General features: G+C 37.4%; 1 protein-coding gene across 2 annotated transcripts in view; it reads right to left on the bottom strand.

Moving 5' to 3' along the window:
* Positions 1-5362: 5362 nt before the first annotated feature.
* Positions 5363-24959, bottom strand: part of NUBPL (NUBP iron-sulfur cluster assembly factor, mitochondrial) — an 88943-nt gene continuing 69346 nt past the window's right edge. The window contains exons 9-11 of one of the 2 annotated variants that reach the window (XM_087747140.1): positions 20320-20440; positions 16317-16399; positions 5363-6296 (exon numbers count right to left, since the gene is read on the bottom strand). In XM_087747140.1, coding sequence (XP_087603266.1) covers positions 6234-6296; positions 16317-16399; positions 20320-20440 — 267 coding nt within the window. In that variant the 3' untranslated portion in view covers positions 5363-6233. Of the gene's footprint in view, positions 6297-13720; positions 13928-16316; positions 16400-20319; positions 20441-24959 lie in introns of those variants that run through there. The other variant, XM_087747141.1, reaches the window with a different exon arrangement.

Here is a 24959-nt window from a genome sequence, read left to right as displayed (position 1 = left end):
AGTCAAGGAAGACTGCTTTACAAAAAGAGTTTTATTTACACTGTAGCAAAATTAAGCCAAAAGTGAAGTAGCAGTGTTCGTGTTAATATGAAATGTATTTGTAAAACATACATTTATAAAAAAGTGCAAACAAGCAGCATATTCACAGGCTTTCTAAAAGCTTAGGATATTAAGGCATTACAAAAGAGATGCCAGTAGCGCTGGCACTCACGAATAAATGTGGGTTTATTAGACTAAGTTTTCAAAGCCTAGATGCTTTACAAGGCACATTTTCCCAGCCTTTTAACACTTGTTTTAGAAAGTAACTCTCCAAAATAGCCATTGGGTCCTATTATCCTGCAGGAAGAAGTGGGGAGTGTGAACCCAAACCTCCCCGACTCCATCTGAAATGTAATTAATTAGAGGCCTCAAGGTATCACAGACAAAAGCCTGTTTATATGGAAATTCCTCCTCTGAAAAGAGACTTGTAGAAACTTCCTGATTCAGCAGATAAAACAACGTGTAAACCCATCCTGGCCTGTCTGACCAGCCTACAGACGCATCTCACGCCACCCTCAAAATGCTTACTGCCGAGCAGGAAAGTGTTCAGGCTCCTGAACTTTTGTTCACTTTAACAGTTTCCCTTAACAAGAGGTAAAAATATTTGCAATATTTACACACTGGAGGAACACTCCAAAATTAAATCTAAAGAACAGGGGCTTGGCTTAATAAGATAATTTCTCACGCTGTTTATTTCTCCCAAATATGCGGCCGAACTGGGCTTTAAAAATACATTCTAGTATTTCTTCAATATTAATTGGGAAAAAAAAATAAAAATCACTGAAAGTAAAAGGGAAAAAGGACTCCTAAGTAGCATTAGAAAGTCATTCTAAATAAGCTAACGCTTTTCAGAAAAAGTAATCAGAAGTTCGGCTTCTTAAAATAGACCTTGTTCAGTACCAGGAAGCACGCATGGGGGAGGCAAGCGTGAGGCGTCTCCTCTTTCTCTCATAGAAAAGACAAAACCTCTGGACCACAGGAAATAACACAAGTTTTAGAAAATCCCAGTGGTATGAGTGAAAACACTTCAAATGAATCTGTAAGCCCTCAAAATGATGTTAAAGGACAACAGATGTTCTTCCCCCCCACTAGCTTGTTCAAAGACTAGTGTACTCCCTAGGAGAAGTCATTTATTTGCATTGATTAAAGTGGGTATTCGGATCCAGACTCATACAAATGGAGAAACTGAGAGGAATAGGTGCATAAGGAATGAGAAGCTGCGCCTGTCCTCTTGCTGGAAAAAAAAAAAAAAAAAAAAAGCCTCCCTGAATATGTGAAGATAATGGAAAAATACAGACCTCTGAATATACCTTTTCTTCAGGCTTAGTATTTTCATAATGTAAAACAGAACGCACAAAAAAAAGATAAGTCTTAAATTTAGGCTGAAAATGACTTTAGGAATGAATTCTTTCTTTTGCTGTGTTTTTGTGATATGTGGCTGACATACAGGTGCCTTGGCTGATATGCTGCCAAAATAAAATATAATCATCATTATAACTCCTGTCATTATAAGTCAATTCTGAAATTAAATCAGCAATTCAGATTCATCTTATTGCCAAGCATCCTTAAGCAGGAGCCTTTCCCCCTAACCATCTCTGCTAGGAAGCATTCCTGTTAAATTAAAATGACGACAACAATATAGGCCCAGATGTGGCCATGAGAAACTCAAATGACACAAAAAAATCCAAAAGCAGAGCCTCCCAGCCTTTTCTCAAGTCTGTAAGCAGCTACAATGCCAGACATTATCCTACAAATTTATTATTTTATTCACAGTCTCATTAGGCAAAAATCATCAATAAAGCTGGGAGCAAGGATCAAAGTCCAGCCCGAGTCATTAGACTAAAAAATAATTAGCTGTGATTACAACTATGTTCCTTATTTCTTCCACAAGCGATGCAGCTTTATCAAAAGAAGTGACGTATGCTCCTTGATGGTCCTTAGCAAAGACTAAGCCAGGTGGCTGAGGACCTCTCCTACGTTTAGAGAGAGAGTCTGAAACTTTTCAGCCAAAGCCAGGCGTAGAACAAGTTTCTCGCACCTTGGGCACACACTGCAAACCTTGTGGAAGAGCAAGCATGGAGATCCTACCCCCACCAATGATATCTGGAAGGACAGGAGCAGTGCCCACGACTTGGGTACTCAGGTACAGAGCTCATGTGCCAGTCTCGGGGCTGGGGATGCTCTGACAGAAGCTTTGCACAGCTGGAGTAAGCACCGAAATCCCCTTTATATTGTCACAGAGCATCTTTGGTGCCTTAGCCTTCGCAAATCAGTTCTGTAGCCCGCAGAGCCTCTCACAGCTCTTTAATCTTTCACCTAAGCAACAGAAGGGTTTGCCTTTCTTGTTGCTCTCCTGCTGTTATTCTCCCACATATATTTTTGCACCTGCAAGCTCAACATTATTACAGCAGGGTCTCTGGGAACCTGGAGATATTCCTACTGGCATGAGATTCACCCCTTCTTTACTCCCTTTTTCCCCCCGCCCTGATTGCAGCCTTTGGTTTACATTAGGGGTCCCAATAATAGCCTGAATAAAGCTTACCAACAAACCAGTGTGCAGCATCTGCCTCGGATCAAAGCCTGCTCTCACTGGCACTAACTGCATCACAAGCAGGGAAAACCCAACAGGGCGTTTGAGTAGGTCCAGGTGAAAACCATACACTTACTAAGGGAAAGATATTATGGGGGGATTCACCTGCTGCACTGGATCCAAGTGAGTCCAAGTAATTTGAAGCAAGCTCAGAATTAGTTTTTTGTGAATACGCTAAAGATGACTGGCTTCTGCTGTTTTTCCTCTACATTAATGTTATTTCACCACCATGATCACCAATCAGAACAACTAAAATGGGTTGTAGTTTAAACTCAAGTTGAATTAGTAGAGAAAATCTGATTTGCAAACTACTTTCCTCTCGTCACTTCAAACAACAATTAAAAACTTTGTTGTTATTGTGAGAAATTTAACATTTGAAGGAACACACAGACCATAGTCTCGGTGGCTCAAGAGTTCACAATGACCTGACCATCGTAGTAAAAATTTTATAGCAAAATACTTCACTGACACAAACAATTTTATACTCTTCGAGTTTCATTAAAACCCAAACTTGAGAAAGCCAGGAAATGCACTGCGTTAAGTCCCAGCCCATGTGCTCCTCACCCACGAAACAACACGAATTATCTGCAAACACAACTGTGGTCACTATACCAAGGGCCGTGTCGTGAACAGGAAAGCACGTAACTCTGGCAGTGATGCGAGGCGGCCTGGGAAACTGTGCTCTTAACACGCACGGGAGGTAACCCGGGACTGATGGTCACCTCTGTCCCCACTCCTGCCTGCTTGGCCCCGCGCCTCCCCAGCCTTCCTCTTTCTTTCTCTTCCTCTGTGGGATTTTGCAGTGTGTAACTGCAGCTTACAATGCTACAGACTTTAATAATTCTGTGCTGGTAACCCACGATCACAGTAATTTTGCAGTAAGTTTCCATTGCTCCTGAGCAAAGAGCATCTACCCATACAGCTTAGGAAAGTCAGGTTCTATTGTCAGGATTAGCATTTTCAGAAAAAACATACTAGTACACTAGGAAATATCACAGAGATGAAAGTAAAATATTGGAGTTGAAAAGAGCAAACACCACTGTGTGTCAAGTCTATAATCTATACTTATAAACTATGGTTAAATGCCACTGTCTCCTGCTCAACCTCTGACTGATCCAACCACCACCACCCCCAATCCAATAACTTGTATCAGTGATTTTATGAACTACAATTTCAAATCTAGTGTGCTGACTAGAATTCATTAATAAGTATTTAACAGTGTCCTGTATAATAAAAAAAAATATGAGTATGTGTTTCTATAACATTAAGTAGCAATAACACTGTGTCAATGCCGCTCGGTTCCTTTGCAGGAGCAGGGCTGGCAAACAGATACTTTTTCACTCAGGAGAATGAGGAAAGTAAAGCAAATCTGTTCTCATTTTAAATTTGGGTTGACCATTGCTATCGTTAAATGCAGAAATGGCCTACCTACTCTGTACAATTATATATCTATTTTTTAAATGACTGGCAATTTTTAATCAATAAATCAGGTTTCACCTACTACATTGTGCAATCCTTTCACAAAAATGTTAATTAAATATGAATTTTCAGATTGGCTTAGAAACTGTATTTAATCATTATAACCAGTTTCTTGATAAAGGCATTCAAAATAGTTCTGCAGGTGAAATTCAACAGAGCAAAACCGCAGTACTTAATTAAAAGGAAAAAAAAATGTAAAAAGGAGTAAAAATAAAAGGACATTTGAAAGCAAATTTCATACCTCAACTAACCAAGAAATAATGAGAAAGAAAAGAAAGGGAAAACAAACAACCTTATATTTGTATACTGATTGTTCACGCAGTCTCAACATGAACTGGGCGTCAGTGACGTTCTTTTTAACAGGATGAAAATAATAAATACCAAAGTTCAGAAAGTATCACAGTCTTTTGCTAAAAACCAGTCAGAAAGCCCATTTTTTCCACTGAAATTTATGATTATACTATGCCAAAACAACCACAGGATTACTTATAGACATACACACCAACGATTACAATATGTAAAGCAGAAGTGAATAAATAATATGTGTAGTGATAAAACTCAATTAAAAAAAACCTAGTAAGTTATCAATAAAATATGAAAGGGCAGAACACTAACCCAGCTTTATTTTTTGTAAAATATATTAGACAACTGAAAGGAAGTGAATATTTTTGTCAATTCTACAGGGGTGGGATAATATGCTACTGAAAAAGCTGAACACTGATATGAGATCTCAGGGGGGAGGGTGCGGGCGAAGAGGTTCAGAGATTGACTTGAAGCAAAAAATCAACAGTTCTGGACTATATAATTTACATGTTTACAAAATCACCTAAGCTTGAAATTCAACCCGTAATTTGTGTCTTACTTTCCCATGTAAATTCTGGGTACATATTACTTAAATATTCTAAACGTAAATGTATACCAACTTCTTATGTTGTATCATTTCAATAAGAAAAAACAACTACATCCAAAATTATGAGTAATTATTTGGACTACAGGGAAAATCTTGGTCCCGCAGAGGTCAACAGCAAAACTCCCCAGTATGGTTAAATTCCCAGTATGGTATGGTTAAGATGTATGTTTAAGATACCCATATTTGATTATGTAAATGAAAAAGCCTAAATGTCAACTCAGACATCTAATTGTAAATGGAAACTCATTCCCTGAAGGCATATTCTTCCACTTCCACACACCAACACAAAAACAAAGATCGCAGAAATATAAGCGAATGAAAAAACAAACCAGAAGGCCACGCAGTTTGAAGACCAAATTTTTCTTTACTTCAAATGTATAACTTTATATCCGAATTCCAAGTTGCTGCACTGTAATAGGAATATACAATCATAAATTTAGTTTATCTTGATCATTTGCATCCCCTGACAAACTGACCTCAGGCACAACATCTGGTTTTCAGTGAAGACCTTGGTTACCTAGTCTTCTGTCTGGGTCCATCATAATGCAAAACAGTCAAGAAATAAGCCTCAGGGTCATGTAATCCATTCTCCACAAAACTGTGAATTGCCTCATGATTGAACATTATCCAATAATGAATGAATTTGCTCATGATCCATCACAAGAACTCTTTAGACTATATGTGGAATTTTTTAAATTTTCTTTTAAGATGAACACACGAAAGTATTGCAGTTATGTAACTGAATTTGCTCCTTAAAATTTTGCAGAACTTAAGGTCAGCTTGGTAGTTAACCAAGTAAAAAGTTGAACCAAAATTGACAGAAATTAGAGTATGGCAAATGTAATTTTTTAAGGAGGACTTATACCTTGGCACCCCTCTCATAAGTCTGCTTGGCTGAAGCATCTTTTTTTCATTCTTGACCTGAAAACAGGACACATGTAAAAAATGTACTTCATCCCTTCATGCTTGATAATGTTACAATCCAGCAGTTAAATATTGTCTATAATCTTTTGTATACTTCAATCCATTTGGACATGGCCGAACAATTATGTGAAAAACAGTAAATATCACAATCATAATTTAACCTCTGGTAAATTAATTCCTAAAAAAGTTCTTAGAACTAAAATATGGCATCCACATAACTAGGTAGCAGGACTCTTCTGAATTGGTCGCACCAAAAGATTGCTTTTTTGGTAAGTTTCAGTGATAAACACTTCAAGCAGGAGGTACTGGCAGTCGTCTTACTATTTCCATACCTATCTTTAGATAGGCTTTAGCCTGCAAAAACAGAAACATATATTTAGCACCTTTCATCTTCTATACAAAGGAATATTTTACATCTCGTTAGGGATATGTTCTTTCACACACCTTCAAAGAAAAAGAAAAATGTTACAATAAATGGGTTTGATTTAGCCAGTTTTGTGTTCAGGAAAAATGATAAATCAATACATAAAGTAAGTACAAGCATTATTTAAAATATTGGGGGGGGTGTAAAATTTAACTTTGGTATTATTCTGAGAACAGAACTTGACTGAACAATCTGTCTTAAACAAACAGAATCAATATTGTTCTGGAGGAGAAGTGTTGAGAAGGAAGGAAACTCTTTAGTCCCACAGATAGTATTGGTTATAAACTTCCCTCACCTTGGAGACTGAGATGCACCATGCACAGGATTGAGATAGAGAATCAGAGAAACAACAACATTCCCCGCAAAAAAAATTTTTTGAGATAATTAATTCATTACGGATTAGGCTATAGTACAGAATTTCCTATGCAGACATTAAAAATTAAAGTATTTTCAAAAAAAGACATTTTTCCAAAAGACTGAACTAATTCCACAACACTGGAACCCATACAGCAAAATCTCCCTCTCACACCAGCTTGTGGCATCTGGTCAGATACTGTCAGCTGGAGGGCAGAAGAGCACAGAACTGTAAGACTATCGGGAGCGACCCAAATAAGCATACTTCTTTTAACATCTCTACAGACATGACACAGCTAGGACCATGATCAGTCTAACATCAAGTATTCATAAATCTAATGTCAAGAGACATGTATAAAAACACTGCCTAAGGTCCAACACAGAACAAACCACAAAATTAAACCAAATAATTCCTGTACCAAGCTCAACAACTTGTAGCCGAAATGGAACACACCTTTTAGAAAGGTCTCCAATCTTGATATAAAGATTTTCAATTAAAAGAGTATCTTTGTGTGTGTATATCTCTTGTACGTTGTTCCAGAGGTTGATTACTTCCATTGTTAAAAATGTACACCTTATCTATAATTTGAATTTGTCATGCTTCAATTTCCAGCTAGTGCATCATGTTCTGTGCTTGTCTAGTACAATAGAAAACTCCGCTGCTATTCAGCTTGCTTCTACTCTATTAGATTGTAACCAAGCTACTTCATCTTCTCAAATAAGTCTACATATGGAGCCCATATTGACAACCTTCCCTGTTTACTCGAAGAAATCACCGCAATATTCCCCACTGCACTGATCTCTCCTGCAGCACTCTTAGATGGCTCTGACCTCGAGTTAGACCCTGTATCCCTGATGAGCCTTTAAAGTAGCAAACAAGCTGACAAATGCCTGAGGCCAGAGCTTGAGGGGCAGGAAGAGAAGGTCAGTCTCTCAATTGGTCCACTAGCACCAAATGTCACTGGTCTGAACCAGGTGGCAGCCTTTTGCAGGGCCAGGCATCCCTAACATGTCTCCTCTCTTCTCGGGTTTGCTCCTGGCTTGTAGGGTTTTCTTTTCTGTCACTCCCAGCCTCGGTGCCTCATAGTCTCAGTGCTCACATCACCTTAAAACTAAAGTCACGTAATTTTCTGAGTTTGTAAGGAATGCAGACACCAAACTAGAATTGTTTTCTCCCATATGCGTGACTTTGTGGCAAGAACTATAGAACTTAAGTCACAAGCATGAAATTCGAACTTCTCCTATATGTGTAATTGCAGTGCAGCTGGGTAGCACAGCTGTGCCCACGTGCAACACCCACCATACTTAGCTCTTAATTCTCTGGGTAGTCTAGCCCCAGCTAGCCACCTGCCTAGATGAGATAATGGACCAACTTGAAATAAGGTCCACTTGAAATAAGGTCAGCTGCCTTTGCAGTTAAGTATTCGACTAATCAGTGTCGGAGCGCTCCAGGTGGGAATTTTGGACTATCTTGAAGAGTCCCACATGCAGTCCCACTTTGCACAGATCAATTAATGTTTTAATGAGTCAATTAACAACCTGAATGGAAAAATCTGGCCCCTTCTAGAGACAGCCCAGGCTGTTCCTGCTCCAGAGTTGACCAAATTGTACACAGAATTATAAATACACCATAGAAATTGTTCCTGCAGGTGCAGAAATAGTAACATAGGACAGTGGTTTTGTACGTAGTTAAGATAGGAGATGCTCTGTACATAAATCAAGATAATCAGCAGCAACGGATCATGCATATGCTGTAGTAGTTATATAGGACCATGGATTGTTAAAACTGAGCTAAACAGCAGTTCAGGGAATCTCATTTGATCCAGCCAAAGACACCATTGGCTAGGGTCCTTGGAACACAGACTTCCACAACCATCCAGACAGCAACCAGATATCGTGCTTGGGAGACTTGATTGCTTGTGCAAGTGTTACCCTATGTCAAGATGCCAATAAACTAGATTTTTTTCCCCCCAAAAAAAACACTGTTAACAAGTATCTGGGCAACAATTTCACCCTGTACACTGACCCTCATTTGCCAAGTAGCTGATCAGTCGCTTCATAATAGGTGTTTCCTGGTGCAACTCTTTGTAGCCAGCATGCCAGTATTACCTAGCCCCAGTATTATCAGCAGTCTTACCTGCTAAGCATCCTTTTTTTGTTTTCCTAGACCACTACTTTATATGTTGAACAGAACAGTATCTCATACGTGTCCTTGCAGAACTCTACCAGTAACCTGCCTTTGACAAAATCAACTGTTTCAAGCCTTAGTTTGCTATCTTTGAACAAATCATTCAGCTATGAGCGAGGACCTGTCTATCAGCAGTAACATACATCAACATATGTGAAAGGTCTAAATGGAAACTCAGTGACTGTCATTACATAAAGTGCCTTTCATTACATAAGAACAACCTTATATGTATTGAACGTTTTCTCCTACTCATGATCTTTTCAATGTGGCATCTGTAGACAGAGAGCACCTCTCAGTTCAGCTGTTTACTCTATCATTAGTAAGCAAAAGAACACGGGTTGCAACTGAAAATGGAAAGCGTTTTTTATTTCCTTTTTGGGTGGAAAGCCAGAGGAGAAAAAGTAAAGGATGAGTTCTTATTCATCACTCACAACAATTTTCATTTTAACAGGATAAAAGTGAACTTTACAGATCAGTTTTTCCCTTTATGGTTTGGAAGCTCTAAAGGAATGGTTTATAGACTGTCTTTCTGAAAGCATTTTTTTGCAGATGGACAGCTTTATATTTAACAGCAACATATCAGTTAGCTGGCAGCCAAACATTCTCCCTGCTTCAAGAGGATGAAGGAGAAGTGCACAGGAAGACAGAATGCCCTAAAACCAGACCAGACTCATTCATTATGAACACTGCCTAGGTGGAGTCTGAGAGCAGCACTGGGGAGAGCAGAGGTAGAGGTGGAAGGTGACGTTCAGAAAGAGGTGGGTAACAGCCACGTGAGAGACCGTTCATCTCTCAAACATTGGTACAAACATGGCCAGAAAAAAATGCAGCATTCTTTAAATCACAAACCTCCTTAGGACTGAGAGGGCACGGTAGATGATGAAGTGACTAATGACAGCATAGATCCCGGAGTAGGAAATGAAGAACTTGTAATAAAGTTCACCGGGAAAAGGACTGAAAAGTCCTACTTAGCCTAAATAATCAGAACATCCTGATTCATTACTCTGTCATGGGATTACAGACACGGAGTAGATTTAAACTGCAGGTCTTTTTATTAGCTCATCTAATTAAGCACTACGGTAATCCTAGAGAAGTGTGAGCCTTTCAGTTATGGCATTTCATTCTCCCTAAAAATCTTACCCACAAGGGAAGTATGCATCACTGCTAAGATTGAAAAAAAAAAAAACAAACCTGACTGTACAGGTCATAGCTGACTCTGCCCTGTTCTCATGGATTGGATTGGCTTGACATGCTAGTTTGCCTTTCACTGAAGTGCTGATCTTAGCCTGCAAACAGCTCACTACAGTGGCTTCCAGTGTCTAGTGCAATGGCCTCACAAATACAGAATACAATTTACCCATCAACAAAGTCAAAACAGGTAGGAGCTGATATCACCTTCACCCGAAACACTGCATGCAAACAACTTCAGACCAGCAACTCAGAGAAAGCATACTGATCCAATCGCTTGCAAGCCAACTACATCAGAATGTAAATCCTGGTACTGACATGGTTTCTAACTTCTATTTGTGATTAAAAGACTCCAAGACTATTAAAATGCTTTATCCAGCCCAGCAATCCAAAGGAGGATCTATGCAAGTCCAACTGCCTGGAATATTGAATGCTGTGGATGCTACTATACCTGTAAAGAAGGGTAAGGTATTTAAATCTGCTCAGCTGAGCTGCTAGGGGCTTGTACTTTATTCATTGCTAAAGGAAACTAGCAACCACGAGCAATGAGCAACTAATCAAATAGTGACTATCACAAGGACAAATACTAGACTTAGCTACCATCTGCATGAAAATAATGATAGGTGATAGCTTTTGTTCTTATTAGCACTCTCTTTCGCTCAACCACAGTCCATTTTTCAGTTCAATCAGATTTTTAAATAGCTTTAATTTCCATGGGAATTGCTTGCTACTTTGACACAACTCCAACCTTCGGTGCATGCCTGGAGCTGCCCTCTGATGTCTGTATTTTACTGTGGTCAGCTCAGAAGGCACTAAAAGCATGATAATAAACACAGCTTTAAATGAGCTTCCACCTCAGATAAAAGCTTCATGTCACCCAGAGAAATTCTTCATTGCTTCAAGAGGCCCAGAGCCTTTCCCACTCCGTCCTCCTCTTGGCAGTTCTACCATAAGATTCTTCTTTGCATATATTGGCAACTCCTGCCAAGCTGCAATGAAGTCTCAGCCTAGAAAGGGGACTTAATGAGACGATAAAAGTCAATCTATAAATTACAATATGAAATGGAGGAGATGGGTAAGTAAACTGGATGCTTCCTCAATCTAACACCTCAAAAAAAAATCCTTAGTGCTCATGGGAAATTTCCTGTTAATCCTATATATCAGCAGTTGCAAAAGCCAAGCTGTCTTCTGAGGGAGCCTCAGCTGGGAAAACACTACTAGCCCCAAGGTGCCATTACGTGTGTACATCACTCAGGTGCCATTATGTACATCAAAAAAGACATCCTGCCCAGAAAACATGGTTAAGTAGAACAGTGCAATTCAAATGCAATATACTAACATCCTTCAAACAGACTGTCCTACCACTCAGCATCTTCTTCAGCAGAGTGAAGCATAAATGAGGGTCTGATGATGCATTGTACTATCTACACCCTGAGTAAAGGATTCGAACCTACACATACCAAATGTTACTGTGATCATTCAAAGGAAGCCTTGATGATAAGGCATATTATAAATCATATCATGCAGCCTTCTTCAGGGCTTGCTTTTCTTTTAAAGATATCACACCCTGGAGAGACCACTCTTTAAATGGAATTATTGATGACAGCTAAACAACAGCAAACATTATTAGCAACCACTACTTCAATTTTTCTCCATTTCTTGCAAGCTTTAAAAGGTTGTACATTTTTACCCTACTCACACATCACCCTTTCATGGAGTTCTACAAAAAAACTCCTTCTGAATGCAAATTCCACCTGTCTCTTTGGATGATACCACGGTATGGTCTGTAACATTTCTAATTTAATTGAAAGGGGATTTTTAACCAGACTTACTTTCCTCTGTTATGTCAGACTGCTGATGCCTTGTGCCCCTGCTTTCCACCTGACTGGGCTTTTTCTCTCCCCTTATAGATCTGCGTGCAATTTACTGGCCTCAAAATCCTTCACCAATATATATGAGTATATGAAATCTGCAAAAGGGCTGAGCACATTTCACATTGTTAAATGTGAACTAGACAGTAACAGAACCTCCCCCAAGAAGTATGTGGGGTTTGTATCATACACTGGTCTTTATCGCAAGCTGGACAGGATGACATTAAGCACGTTTTCCAGCCACAGGTCCTAGTTTCCTTGCTCCAGGACAAGTTTGGCTCTTCTCCTACCCAAGTAATAAATTCCTCACCACACTGCATGTAAATTTGTGCATACCTGCAAAAGGCTGTGCAATCTGCGGATCCAACACTCTAAGCTATATGATTCACTGGGTTTGCCCCTTTTCATCTTCCCCTGCTTTCCCAATATACTCCACTTGATTTTTACAGAACAAGAGAGTGAACTCAAAGTATTTTTCCTTAATAGATTCAAAATGTTTTCCATAGCAATATGTGGCAAGAAAACACTAAGGATAGCTGACCATTACGTGTTTCCTGGAATTTGGCTTTTTTCCAAAAGCAGTCATCCTCTTTACACTTTCTGCCATGAGGACTCACTATCTCTTTAATAATGGAGAAGGGGAAGAAAGTGAAATCTAAACTTCATTCATTCATGACTTCTCTGTCTTGAATACATTATCCCTGCTGAACCTTAGAGGTGTATCATCTCTCCTCCACAATTCTTTTTTTTTTTTTTAATCAACTATTCCCAAGACAAGAAGATGAGAGACAACATCTACTGCTTGCCTCAGCCTCCAGCATTTCTCCTCCTGGAAATGTCTATCCCAACAAGACTCCCTAGCTTTTAGAAGGTGAATGGACACACTGGTATAGCAAATGTATTTTGTACTTGCTTGAACTGCTTCTTTGATCCTGAGACAGATGGGAGTTTGGTGCTCGATGATCACAGCTAGCCTGTCTGTTCTAACAAGGTATTAACAAATCCACTGTGCCATCAAGGCTGTGATATATCCAAAAGTTTCTAGCACGAAGTCCTCACAAGATAACCCCCAACTGTCCCATACCTCTCTGGGTTTTGTGCTCACAGATGGAAGAGCTCTTAGGAACCTCTACTTACCTTTTCCCCCAGTGTTGATGGAGAGTTCACTGGGCATTTAAAGAACTCACTTGGTGGAAGAATGACTCCACTGCAATTAATCATGTTCTACATCTCTTGCTGTGCTTCTAGCCTGCTTATCTGCAGGTTTTGGGATGCCTCTTTCAAACACCTGTTTTGCTGCTGGTTCCTTCCCATGATCCCTAGGACGTTCCTCTGCATCTGAGCACAATCAATTCCACCTGGTTTCAGTGATTCCTCATTTGTTTTCCCTATTCTATGTTTTTCCCTACTGTTTTCCCTATTCCACCATTTTAGCAGTGTTCCTGATTTTCCTTTACTAGCCTTTGCTGCCTAGAGACTCTCGTATGTTTGGGTGAGCAAACAAAAGAAGCCCTAGTCAGCCAATCTACCTCCACAGCTTGATGGAGGAGGAAAATGCTCCCAAGACTCTCAATTATCTCCAGAAGGGTCTGGTAAGTCCTCACTGTTGATTAAACTAAGAAATGATTAGCTTCTTGCAGAGAATCTTAGATCACTCCCAACTGCTGCGGTCTGTCTGCTCTCATTCTGTTAGACTAGCCCCTGTCACTTAGGCTAACATGCGAGTACACCAATACCCCATTCGCACAGCACATAACAAAGTTTTGTCCATGAAGAGTATTAAAAAAAAGCCACAATTTAAACAACTAAGCTGACAGAAACACTAACGTAGACAATATTATATCAACAGCAAAATCATTTTACCAGCACTCTTTGGTCCTTGGGGACTGTCTCAAGCTTCACCAGAAGAGAACTCCAGCCATTAAACCTTCACATCCGTTAACTATATAGTCAGCCCTTTCTGTAAGTAGACAATTCTTATGTATTCTGTGCCTTCCCCAAGGAAGAACTTTTTAAGTTCACACATGCACAACTCTACAAGTAATTTTCTTTTTTCTGGAAGGGTTGTTTTGGTTCTTAGTAATTTCCTTGCCAGTTGTGAAAAGGAAGCTTCCCTCTTCCACCAACTACATCTAAGTTTTAAAATAACAAATTTAGACAAGTTTGCTTACACATTTAAAATTCTAGTGTAGAGTGAGAGCCATACTTTTATATATCAGCAAGGCAAGTTGCATCCCGTGGCAGGTGTGTAAGCAAAAAAAGTATTAGCTAACATATTTTAGAAACACGCTTTACTCTAGTCTTAACAGAGCTTAGAAGGTGTGACAGCATGCTGGGTTTCTGAGAAGTCAATCACCATCCTTATTCCCCACTGTTTGAAACAGCTAGATATTATTTCAGTTCTGTGATTCTGTATTTGATTTGTAAGTGTGTTCTAACAAAAACAGCATAGAATTTTGTATAAAAAAAACACCGTAAATTTAAGGGACAAGAGCAGAGATAATTTCGGCAGCTCTGTGCACATTGTTCTCTATCTGAAAAATCGTGATTGTTCATGCATGAATAGTCACAATTTTAGTTTATTTGAGAAACATGATGATGAGTGTCATGTATTAAAGATTAGAATCTGACCTTATATGACCTCTCCCACCATCAGTTATGTGCTAAGATTTTAATTTTTCTTTTACAATATAAGAGAACAATAATAATTTTCTATCTTTAAAATGAGAAGCAAATCACGGATAAAGGGAAATTCTTTTTCATTCTGTAGAGATTAGTGACATCTAAAAAACCCTCATTCTCTGAGGAGAATGATTATCTCACAGACACAATAGCAGAGAAGAATATTAAAAGTTTTCCCCAGAGTCACACATATTTGTCAATCTTTATTCCTCTTCATATTTAACTTAATTGCCACAAATGGTGCTCATAACCCCTCCTTTCGTTACCAAGAACATAGTCCAAGGAGGAACAGATGGCAACACAACAGACTTTCTTGCCTTTTTTAATTTTCAGAATGCTATCTTATATGTCTAAATTTTTAGATTGATAATCCTGCAGGCTACAGACTCTTGGTTATTATAGATTTCAGATACTGTGAGCTTTGAGCCTTCCATCTTGGTTTGCTCAGCTGGTCTGCTGCAACTTTGACCTAAGCCATGCATCTATTCAAACCTTCACACTGCTGATCAAACTTCCCAGATCAAAAGTGCCATATTGATTATAATGATTCCTTTTCACAAGGATCTAAACTCAAGATCACTACATTATTCCAAGGATCAGCATAGATCTTGCCCAAGCCTAGCAAAAATATTGCATTCAATTAGAAATTAACATGCCGTAGTGCTGCTGCTTCTCTTTCAAAACAAAATGATGTATGACAATTTTAAGACTGTCGCTGTTCCTCTGGAATCCCAATCAGTATGTTAATAACACTGGATTATCCTTTTTTTTTTTTTTTTCTCTTTTAAAAGAGTGGGAAGGGAAAAAAAATGTCAGCATGTGCCTAGCAATCATGATATTAGAAAAGTTACCTTATTTGTACATTCTACCTTACCTCTAATTGATTCTACCATTTATTATCAGCATTAATCACTTTTTTTTTATGGTAACACCTAAGCAGCAGTCAAGACTGAGGCTGTATCATGCCATAGACTGTGCAAACACAATGTGGCAGACAATACCCTGCCCTACAGAGCCTGGCAGACAAACTCCAGCAGAGGCACAAGAGAAAATACTAGCCAGAAAAATCTTATTCTGTCACTGTTAATTAAGTTTTAATTGTGCAACTGCTTTTCTTTACAGGCTTGCATATTCGACTCCCAGCGCCTCAACAACTCACATTTTCCTTTGGGAATAAAATGTCATGGTAAAGGCACAGAAAAATCCATTTCCTCTTGTAAATTGCTCCACTTCCTGCTGAAAACAACCCAGGTACCGACAATAAGCAGGTTTTGCTCCAAACATCTTTTGATAGGACCCTTTGACAGTTCCCAGGCTCAACTACCAAAGGCTCAACTGACAGTTTTAGAGGACCTACATGAGCTGCAAGGTCTCATGAGGCTTGACACTGACCTTCCTCTTCTTGGCATGCCAGAACCTGGATCGAATCTTCGCTATTCTAATGATTCAGACTAATTAAACAAAACCAAAACCACGGAAGCAGAACAATGACCAGCATTCCAAAATGAAGGGCCTGAGTTACTTGATGATACTAACCTCTTTTACTTTATTTCCCTAAGTTACATTCAGATACACATTTCTCTTCAAACAGCAATAATGAGAAGCACTCTCCATTCACTTTTGGAAGAGGGCTTTTTGTTGTTTTAAGTGCAGTGCACCAAACTTACGGCGTCACTTTGAGGCTGTGAGATCACAACAGGCTGTCCTGAATCACATGTCTCCCGTATATTAACATGCAGTGGAATGTCTCCTGTATCAAAAATACCAAGATACACATATGTGAAGACCTAATATTTCTTAAATATTTCATTAAAATAGCCCTAAAGCAACTTGAAATCAAATTCCAGTTCAGTATATTCTTTGAATTACTTAATCTCAAAAAAATAGCATTTAAAATGAAAATTGGCTGCAGTACAGTTTCTGTACAACCATAATGATTAACACCAAACATATTCTGGATTTTTCATTCTCTGAATAGGAAGCACTGTGCTTTGTAGTCATTTATTAGAGAAGGCAATTTGCTTTTTTGCCTTGAATACACAGAAAAACACAGGCTGAGATACAAATTATTTTGCATACATAAAAAAAATTGCTTGAGTGTTAGGCAATGCTCATCATGCAACTTACTGTTCAGCCTATCTCCTCATTGTATATTCTTTTCAGTGCTGTCTTAAGATTTTAATCACTGTTCAAAGACTTCTTTGAATACTTAATTTCCAAATAATAGATTTTGTTATTGTCCTTATTAGGCCTTGGATCCAATTAAAAGGTAGACAACTATTCAGTTCATTCTTCTTTCCAATAGAAATCTTTATATTCTGCTTTTATAATGAGCAGGGAACTGTCAGTGAGGAAAGGAACGTTCTAAAGGAAAATCAATTAGCAGCCCTATTCCAATCTAAACATACTTTCTGAAATACAGTTTTTCAGCACTAAAGAAAACTTGAAGTTCCCATGTTTAGTTCATTGCTACACAGATAATTATGAAGTGAATTGAAGACCAGCTTTCGTTTAATGGAAGATACCGTTACATGTTATATCATGCATGGATGTAGACAGAACGGCCTATCTTCATTCAATCTTGACTGGTCTCAGAAACTGTATCAGTTTAATTCATACACTTTAGCAACATTTCTTTCACCCAAACCAAGGCCAGTGTAAATTACTGAAGTTCAACGTAGTCAGAAAAAGAAACATTAAAAAAACTGTATGAAAATTGATACAGCTTAAGAGATAAAAAAAAGAACCAAAACCAGGCAGGAATGCAAACAAAAAACCAAACAAATAGCAAACACAAAAGCTGTGGCTCCATGATTAGTGAGCTGAATCTTTGAAGAACTTCAATTTGTTATTTATGATGATTACAGTCCATTTCCTTCAAATTTAATTGTTTCTTATTTGTTTCAGTCATGAATAAATTTCTTGAGGCATAAAAGTCTGTTCATTTATTCATAAAAAAAATATTTAGGGGGTCTTTTAAAAGTTTTTTTAACCTTAAACTTTCTTAATAGAATAACAATAACTTCGTAAATCTCCCAGAACCAGAAGTTAGTTCCTACCATTACTTTATGCAGAGACTAATCTTCACTTTTTTCCCAAAGATGTTTTGTTAATGAAAAAAATACTTCTTCATTATCAGCTTAATAACGATCTCACAGAATTACAAAAAGAACTCCCCTACTACAAAATGGCAGACTCTCTCTTCTCTTCCTCATACTTACAAAGATGTGCTGATACTACAGGAGCATAACAGGACTTGTATAAGCAAAAGTGCAAGTCAGAAGACAAAGCAAAATGCAATCTTGATTAAAAAAAAAATCAAAACCTTTTAAATTAAGCAGAAACATAAAGACAGCAAAAGCATCTGCATAGCTGTTTGGGTGATAAGGGTTTGAGGAAGATTAAGTTTTTGCACTATTCTTCACTAAAGAATGTGATGGGAACTTGCCATCGTACATTTTTCTGATACTAACAATTATCGCTGGCTGCAAAGAAAGGGTAAGTGCTGAGAATAATTTGAATTTATTGTAGGAAGTAAAAACAAAAAGAATTTTAAAAATCTGAGAGTCATTGTTGCTGGTTCTATTAGCAGATACAGTTTTAAAAGTTAGGAAGTGCAAAGGTCAGAATGGAGTGTATAGAAATTATTATCTTAGTATTATGTATATCAATGGTATAGCTTTCTGGTCACAGTTATGGTCATCAAGCTTCAAAAAAAAGAAAGCAGAATAGGTGAATTTCAGTGACTGGGAGAGAAACAATCAGCGGCACAAAGTCCTCACAAACTTTGGCACACTTTCCTTTAGGGAACAATAAATAGATGAGACAGTCAAAAGTATATGAAATAATGAACTACACTCAAAGGTGTACTGGCAACTGCTAATTGTCTTCTGTCGTAAACAAAAATATTCAGTAGTATTAAAGGCAGCCTATTCTGATCAAATAAAAGGAAAATACTTTTCTATCCCGTACATGGTTAGCTTGCAGAATTTGTCAGATGTTATCATGGAAACTAAAACCTTGTCAGGCTTCACAAGAGGACTAGGTCCTTAGTTGAATAAACAGAACAGCCACAGGTGTTGCAAAATATAAGCAAAATAAATTTAGAAATACTAATTTCAAATATATACATTTTAGAGAGAGAGAGAGATAAAAAATAAGTTCTCAAGGTTTTTGGGCAGAATTCAAATAACATTGGGATAAAACTTCCATTTGGGATAGATTAATGTAAAATCTGTAAGCAGTAATTCTTATAATACCATATGGTGGTATTATATAATGGTCATCCCTGGAAGGAGGGATATACTAATCAGATCAAGTACTGTAATTCTAAATTTAACCCTTGGGGCATTATTCTTAATCTTAGTCTGGTCTTTCACTGACAGTTTGAAAGTAAACTTCACTCTGTTTTTCTTCATACATGTCACCCATCCCCTGCTAAACCTGTAAACCTCTCACATCACTCCTAATTAAATACAATCACAATCAGTTCTGCCCTCTTAGGAATAACAAAAACCATCTATAGGATCAGTGGCACGGCAGATCATTTGTGCCTGTGTATCTAAATTTTGATTCAACTGCCTGCAGAGGATTTGCATCCATCCACATAACCCAGGGCTGTAGAAGTCCCCCTGGGCTCTGATCACAACTCATTATATATTCAGAAAACTAAAAGATAGCCCAAAAGCATCTCTTTAATTATGTGTTGCCTTGCTATCTTAAGTTTATGTCAGACCTTGATGTTTCTGTGTTGATCTTTCTAAGTGAGCTTCCTGGTTCTTTTTAATGAATTAGCTAAGGAAAATCATTGAGATAATTATAGTAATACATGGAAACACATCATTAGCACATGCAATTATCCCATTTACCAACTTAATTATGCTGTGTTATATTCTGTAATTTATTTTTTTTTTTAATGACAGCACAGGTTGAAATATGCCTTTTTAAAATAGCAATGTATATTTTAAACATCAATGTATATTTTATCTTATAGGCATGCCAGATTGTTTAATCATGGCTAATTTTTGTTTTCAATAATGATAAATTTTCTTTTGAAACAACATTTTGCAATTCAGTGTATTCTTTTAATCTCAACACTTAAATACAATCATTACAGTCTGCTTGCTTCCATACAAGAGTCAAGATATCTTCATATGGGCATAAAAACAAATGCTTTAAGGGACTGCATTTCAAATTACCATATTTATTTCAATGTGTAACAACTCATTTCATTTAAATGAAATAAATGAGAAAACTTCTACTGACATATTAATGACAGAGTTTAGGTCTGTTTTACAAGACCAAATAGAATTCTTGGTTATTTGTGAAAATTGTTGTATGATCAATAACATAATGAATTTCAGGTAATATAGCACAACGATATCAAAACAATTCATGTTCTGGATTGTTTATAAGTCAAAAGAGATTTAAGATGCAATTCAAGAATTTTCACATCCAGTCCACATCCCGTTTACAAGAATGATCCTGAGAAGGAACAGAGCATACAAAAATTGTGACATTCAGCTACTTAAGTTATTAGTTCTATTATATCTGAACACTGTCTGAATATAGAGTAATCTAGGATTGTGCAGTTCCATACTTCAGTTAATGCTTCCCTCACACACGCCATTGAATATTTCTTCAAAAATAAACCCATTTCTATATCCTTACCTAAAATATCCAATCCAAGGGTCTTTGCTAGATCTCTTACACCGTCAGCTCCAAAAATGTGTGTCTCATGCTTGCATTTGGGACACTGGAAAACACTCATATTTTGAACCAGTCCTAAAACCTGTTGAAGTAAAAGAAAGGAATTTTCAAACCTGGGATTCAAGCATCAGTATTTCCATTATTCATCTCTGACAATAAAGAAGAGATTATCAACAAAGAATCTACAAGGAGTACTCATTTATAATGGGAAGTAGCAGTAATATCAGACTCATTAACACCATTATCAACTCTTACTAGTTGTCTCAGTTGCATTATCATTTGTGCATTATTTCAAGTTTTTCAGAGAGATCAACAAACTTATTTGTAACAAAAAGTACCCCTTGTACAGGCCTATCTTTTCAAGAACTCTCCCTGCCAGTATTTCATTTTCGAACTCTGAAAACTGGAAGAATGTTCATGTTGTGTTTTATAGCTTTGTAATTTGCAGTTTCAGGAAACAAAATAAAAACATACCATTACAAGAAATGACACAATCAGACATGCTTTTAAGACATTTTTGTAAGTAATCCTGTAGGGAAATGTTTTCAAAAAGAACCAGATTTGCTCTTCTCCTGAAGAGCAGAAACACATTTTAAAGATCAAACAAAAGAAATAATTATGTGAAACCAAGTGGCAAAAACCACAGCACAAAAATCTAGTACACACATATTAGGTGCCTTTCTTTTGATGCCAGGTGTTTAGTATCATCCTTGTAAAATACGTCAAATGAAAATTTGCCAAATCATGCACACAAAAATCGTCTTTCCCAATTTACAAGAATGCTAATGATAGCATTGATCTCATTTTATTCACCTAGTAAACAAAACTGCTCGTTGAGGCAGAGCAGAATTTCTCAGAAGTGAAGAAAACAGCATTCAAATAGTACAGGGTGAAAGCTTCCACCCATCTGCTAATCAACAGAAGACCTGCTTTAAGAGGTTCCATGTTACAAAATTTCACTTTAAGATTTATATGTTACCTAGATATGTCACACACACTACAGACAAGTTTTTAAAATAGGAATATGTATTTCCAAGTACAAAAAGCTGTTATTTACTTTGTAGCATTTTGTACTTCTAAATTTCCCTGAGCATTCTAGTTCTGTGCTTGAACAAGCTGGCCTAGTTATTAGAGGAGTAACATATCCACTATGCTAACGAAGCATATCTAAAAGGATATACCAGTGTTCAATGCAACCAACGAATATTAAGTTATTTAATTAACAGTGAATATACAACTTTTGGCACCAAAACTGAAAATAAAAAAGCATGTTATTTACAATATCTTAATAAAAGTTTCCTTATATCTAAGCTAAAAATTATCAAAAGATGATCACCTGTTTTTCCTATACCACCATAATGTGTTTCACACTATTTTCTAAGAAGTCTTCCTTTACTTATGTAAAACTTTCAGAGGGTTTAAAGCAAGGAACATTTTAAGAAACAGTAACAACAACAACAACAACAAGATTACCTACTTTCAATTTAACACCACAAACTTCCCCATTTTCTACTTTCTCCCAGGGACTGCCAGAGGAGCAAGAGGAACAAGTTTCTATTTACTGGCACATTATTACGTGTAATTTTCTCCTCCAGTTCTTAAACTAAGAGAGACATGAAATATTACGTGTCCAAGGGTACAAGGTGCAGGGATGGCAAAAAGGGCTCTCTACAGCCACAGTCTTCTACTGATGACCTCTGAGCAGGCATTCATCCTGCTCTCCTTAAATTAAAGTCACAGAATTTTCACTGTGTTGGTAAACTGGAGAACACTGGAAGGAGTATTATTTGACAAAAGAAAAATAGTATTTTAACTAGGATACAGGGAAGCCATTTTCTGCAGCACAGGAAAAAAAAAGAGAACTTGACATTTATACTTTAAATTAATTAATTCATCTTCGGGTATCTTGGGGTTTGAACTTTCTGTTCTCCTCAAAGTAGTCATACAACATTTATGATTCAGCAAATTCACAATCAAAGAAAAAGTTATGTAGTCTACTATTGTTTTGTGAATAGTTAAGGACTATTACAGCTGTTTTGTTAATTCTTTGATAACATAATAACTAAGAAGTCCTTCTGCCACAGTTAATGCAAATGCTGAGATACAGCTGTATCCCCAATGCTGTATCAGTTTTAAAGGTCTTATTCACTATCCTTTTATGTTTTCATTTCAACAAATCCTACTAAAAGCAAATGACAATTCAGCATTACACAGCCATTTTTATTTTTTCAGTGTTGTTCCTATCTGTCAGCCAATGAGTAGTGCGTATTTATTAATATATAAATTATTCTTCTGGAATATGAAGATTTTTTTTTTAATATTAAGTTGCCAATTATGAACACCCAGTTTAATATAGAATCTGTGCAAACATAGACAACTTCAGTGCTGAAGTGTATTTTTAACATGCATATTTCTGCAGATGTATTTACAGAAAGAGAAGAGTTCACAATGATCTTCAGAGCTTTTAAATCTACAGACAAAGTAATAGGTCTTGCTAATGAAGTCAGTAATAACTCTCATTTCCCTGTTCAAATAATAGATCTGGAAAAGCTTCAAAGGAGCTGTTACAGTCTACACAAACTATCCCATAAGTATGTGTGAATCCTATTCTAGTCCTTAGTGAGCTCCTTTCCCTGTACATTTCTTGGCAAACTTGGCTCAGCAGTGACACGAAAACTAGTATGATGACATGCACCACAACACAGGAGCTAACCTATGGTAGCGGAGGAGAGGATAATTATAATGCGTGGAACTGAATTTCATTTAGTCAAATCGTTGTTTTAAATGGTGAAGAGACATGGATCAAGAAGTAACAGGAAATGAGGAAACCTTTCATTATGAATTATCTGCACAGACACTGTTTCTGAATGTTTACATATTTCTTATGCTCGATTAGCCCTTTAGTTACACAACAAATCATGGCGAAATCCAAATATACTACCTTCTAAGTTAAAGAAAATACAGTGAGAAAATGAAAGTCCTCTGTCTTTATATAGGGAGACAATTCCTGAGGAACCCACTTAAGTTGCTCACTGTACTTAAGGACGGATGGCGCTGAGGTCCGACTCCAATCAGACGGGGACTGAAGTGATCAGGGTTACAGTTCTGCAGCCTGCCATCGGCTTCCTATGTAACCATCAGTCAGTCACTTGATGTTTCAGTGTTTCAAGTAAACGTGCACAATAATATTTCTGTCTTCCTACTTTTCGTCTTATAACAAGCAATTTTTGGCTCTAACTTCCACTCCCAATATGAAGCCACAATCTCAGCTGGGTACTCCGGACACTACAGAAATACCAGTAAGTACATAGCCAAATAAAAAAAATTTAGTACATCTTAGAAGGAAATACATAGCTGAGTTTACATAAGCAGTTTTTTGAAACCTGTGAAATCCACAACATAACGTTCCAATTCAAGGAAACTACCAGAGAAGTTGCAGATTTAACTAAAACCCTGTCTGTTTCTTTCAGGGATATGATTGATAAGATAAACCATACTGAACTGAACTCAATTTCAGCAGCTGAAAATAGGCAAGTTTTTCCTAAATACTCAAACTTACTCACTTTTTTTTTTTGTCACCTGCCCAGAGCAAGCCTCTGGGATGCATGAAAATGATGGCCAAACTCACATAATGGGTGAAAATCTTGGAACTTGTTGTGATAGGAATCAGCAATGCTTTGCAAACTCCCTCCTTACCAGGTGGGCTCCACTGCACGAGAGATGGCACTCCTCTTCTAATGACTATATCCTAAGACTGAAAATAAGACTTATGCATTGTAATCCTGGTTCTAACTCTGACTCTCATTGCCAAAGCTTTTCATCATCAGTCATTCTACTCTAATTTCAATGCAGTAAAGGACAAACAAACAATGTTAACAATTGTGACTTTACTGTGGTAATACTACATATGTCATTTGAGGCTTTGGTAACTAACGACTGTGGGGGTGAGGGGAAGGCAGTGTCTGTATGCCTATACATACAAAGGAGAGACTCCAGTTCATTAAATATAAGCAAGCATACTCAAAGACTCAGATGTCAGCAACCTATAGACTCTCTGCTTTTTTGAAAAGTAGACTCTTTGCAAGTGCTTTTTTAAAGATTAGATTAAATATTCTAAAGATTAGTTTTCTAAAGATCAGTCAAGTATATAATCAGGATACATAATTTTAGCACAGTCCCACAGATTCCACCTCTTTGATGTAAACCTCAGGTTTGAAGATGTCCATCAAAAATTACGTAACTAAACTTTCTTCTCATTCTCAGATTTAGTTGACACTTAGAAATGTAATACATAGGCAGGAGCTGCTTTAACACTGAAGTAAATGACACGTCTGTACTGATGTACAGACAAGGTTAGAATAAAATGAAGCAGCATGAAATGAAAAAGGTAAGACCTGATGATTGGTCCAAGTACATTCAAACTCAGCATCTGGCGCAACAGCTTCCCTGTGACTTTTCATTTGACTTAGAAAGATCTGAAAATTCCAACGAATCAAAATAGATCATATTTAATATTTTATCTACCAGAGTCAAATTAATAGCAGCCAAGCCTATCCTAGAATGCATGATTTTCTTAGAGGCCATTCTCTTCAAAGAACATT

This window comes from Nipponia nippon, unplaced genomic scaffold (assembly GCF_047370975.1).
Source record: "Nipponia nippon isolate SJK-2023a ecotype South Korea unplaced genomic scaffold, ASM4737097v1 scaffold_11, whole genome shotgun sequence".
Taxonomy (NCBI): Eukaryota; Metazoa; Chordata; class Aves; order Pelecaniformes; family Threskiornithidae; genus Nipponia; species Nipponia nippon.
This window is presented reverse-complemented; position numbering and strand designations above follow the sequence as displayed.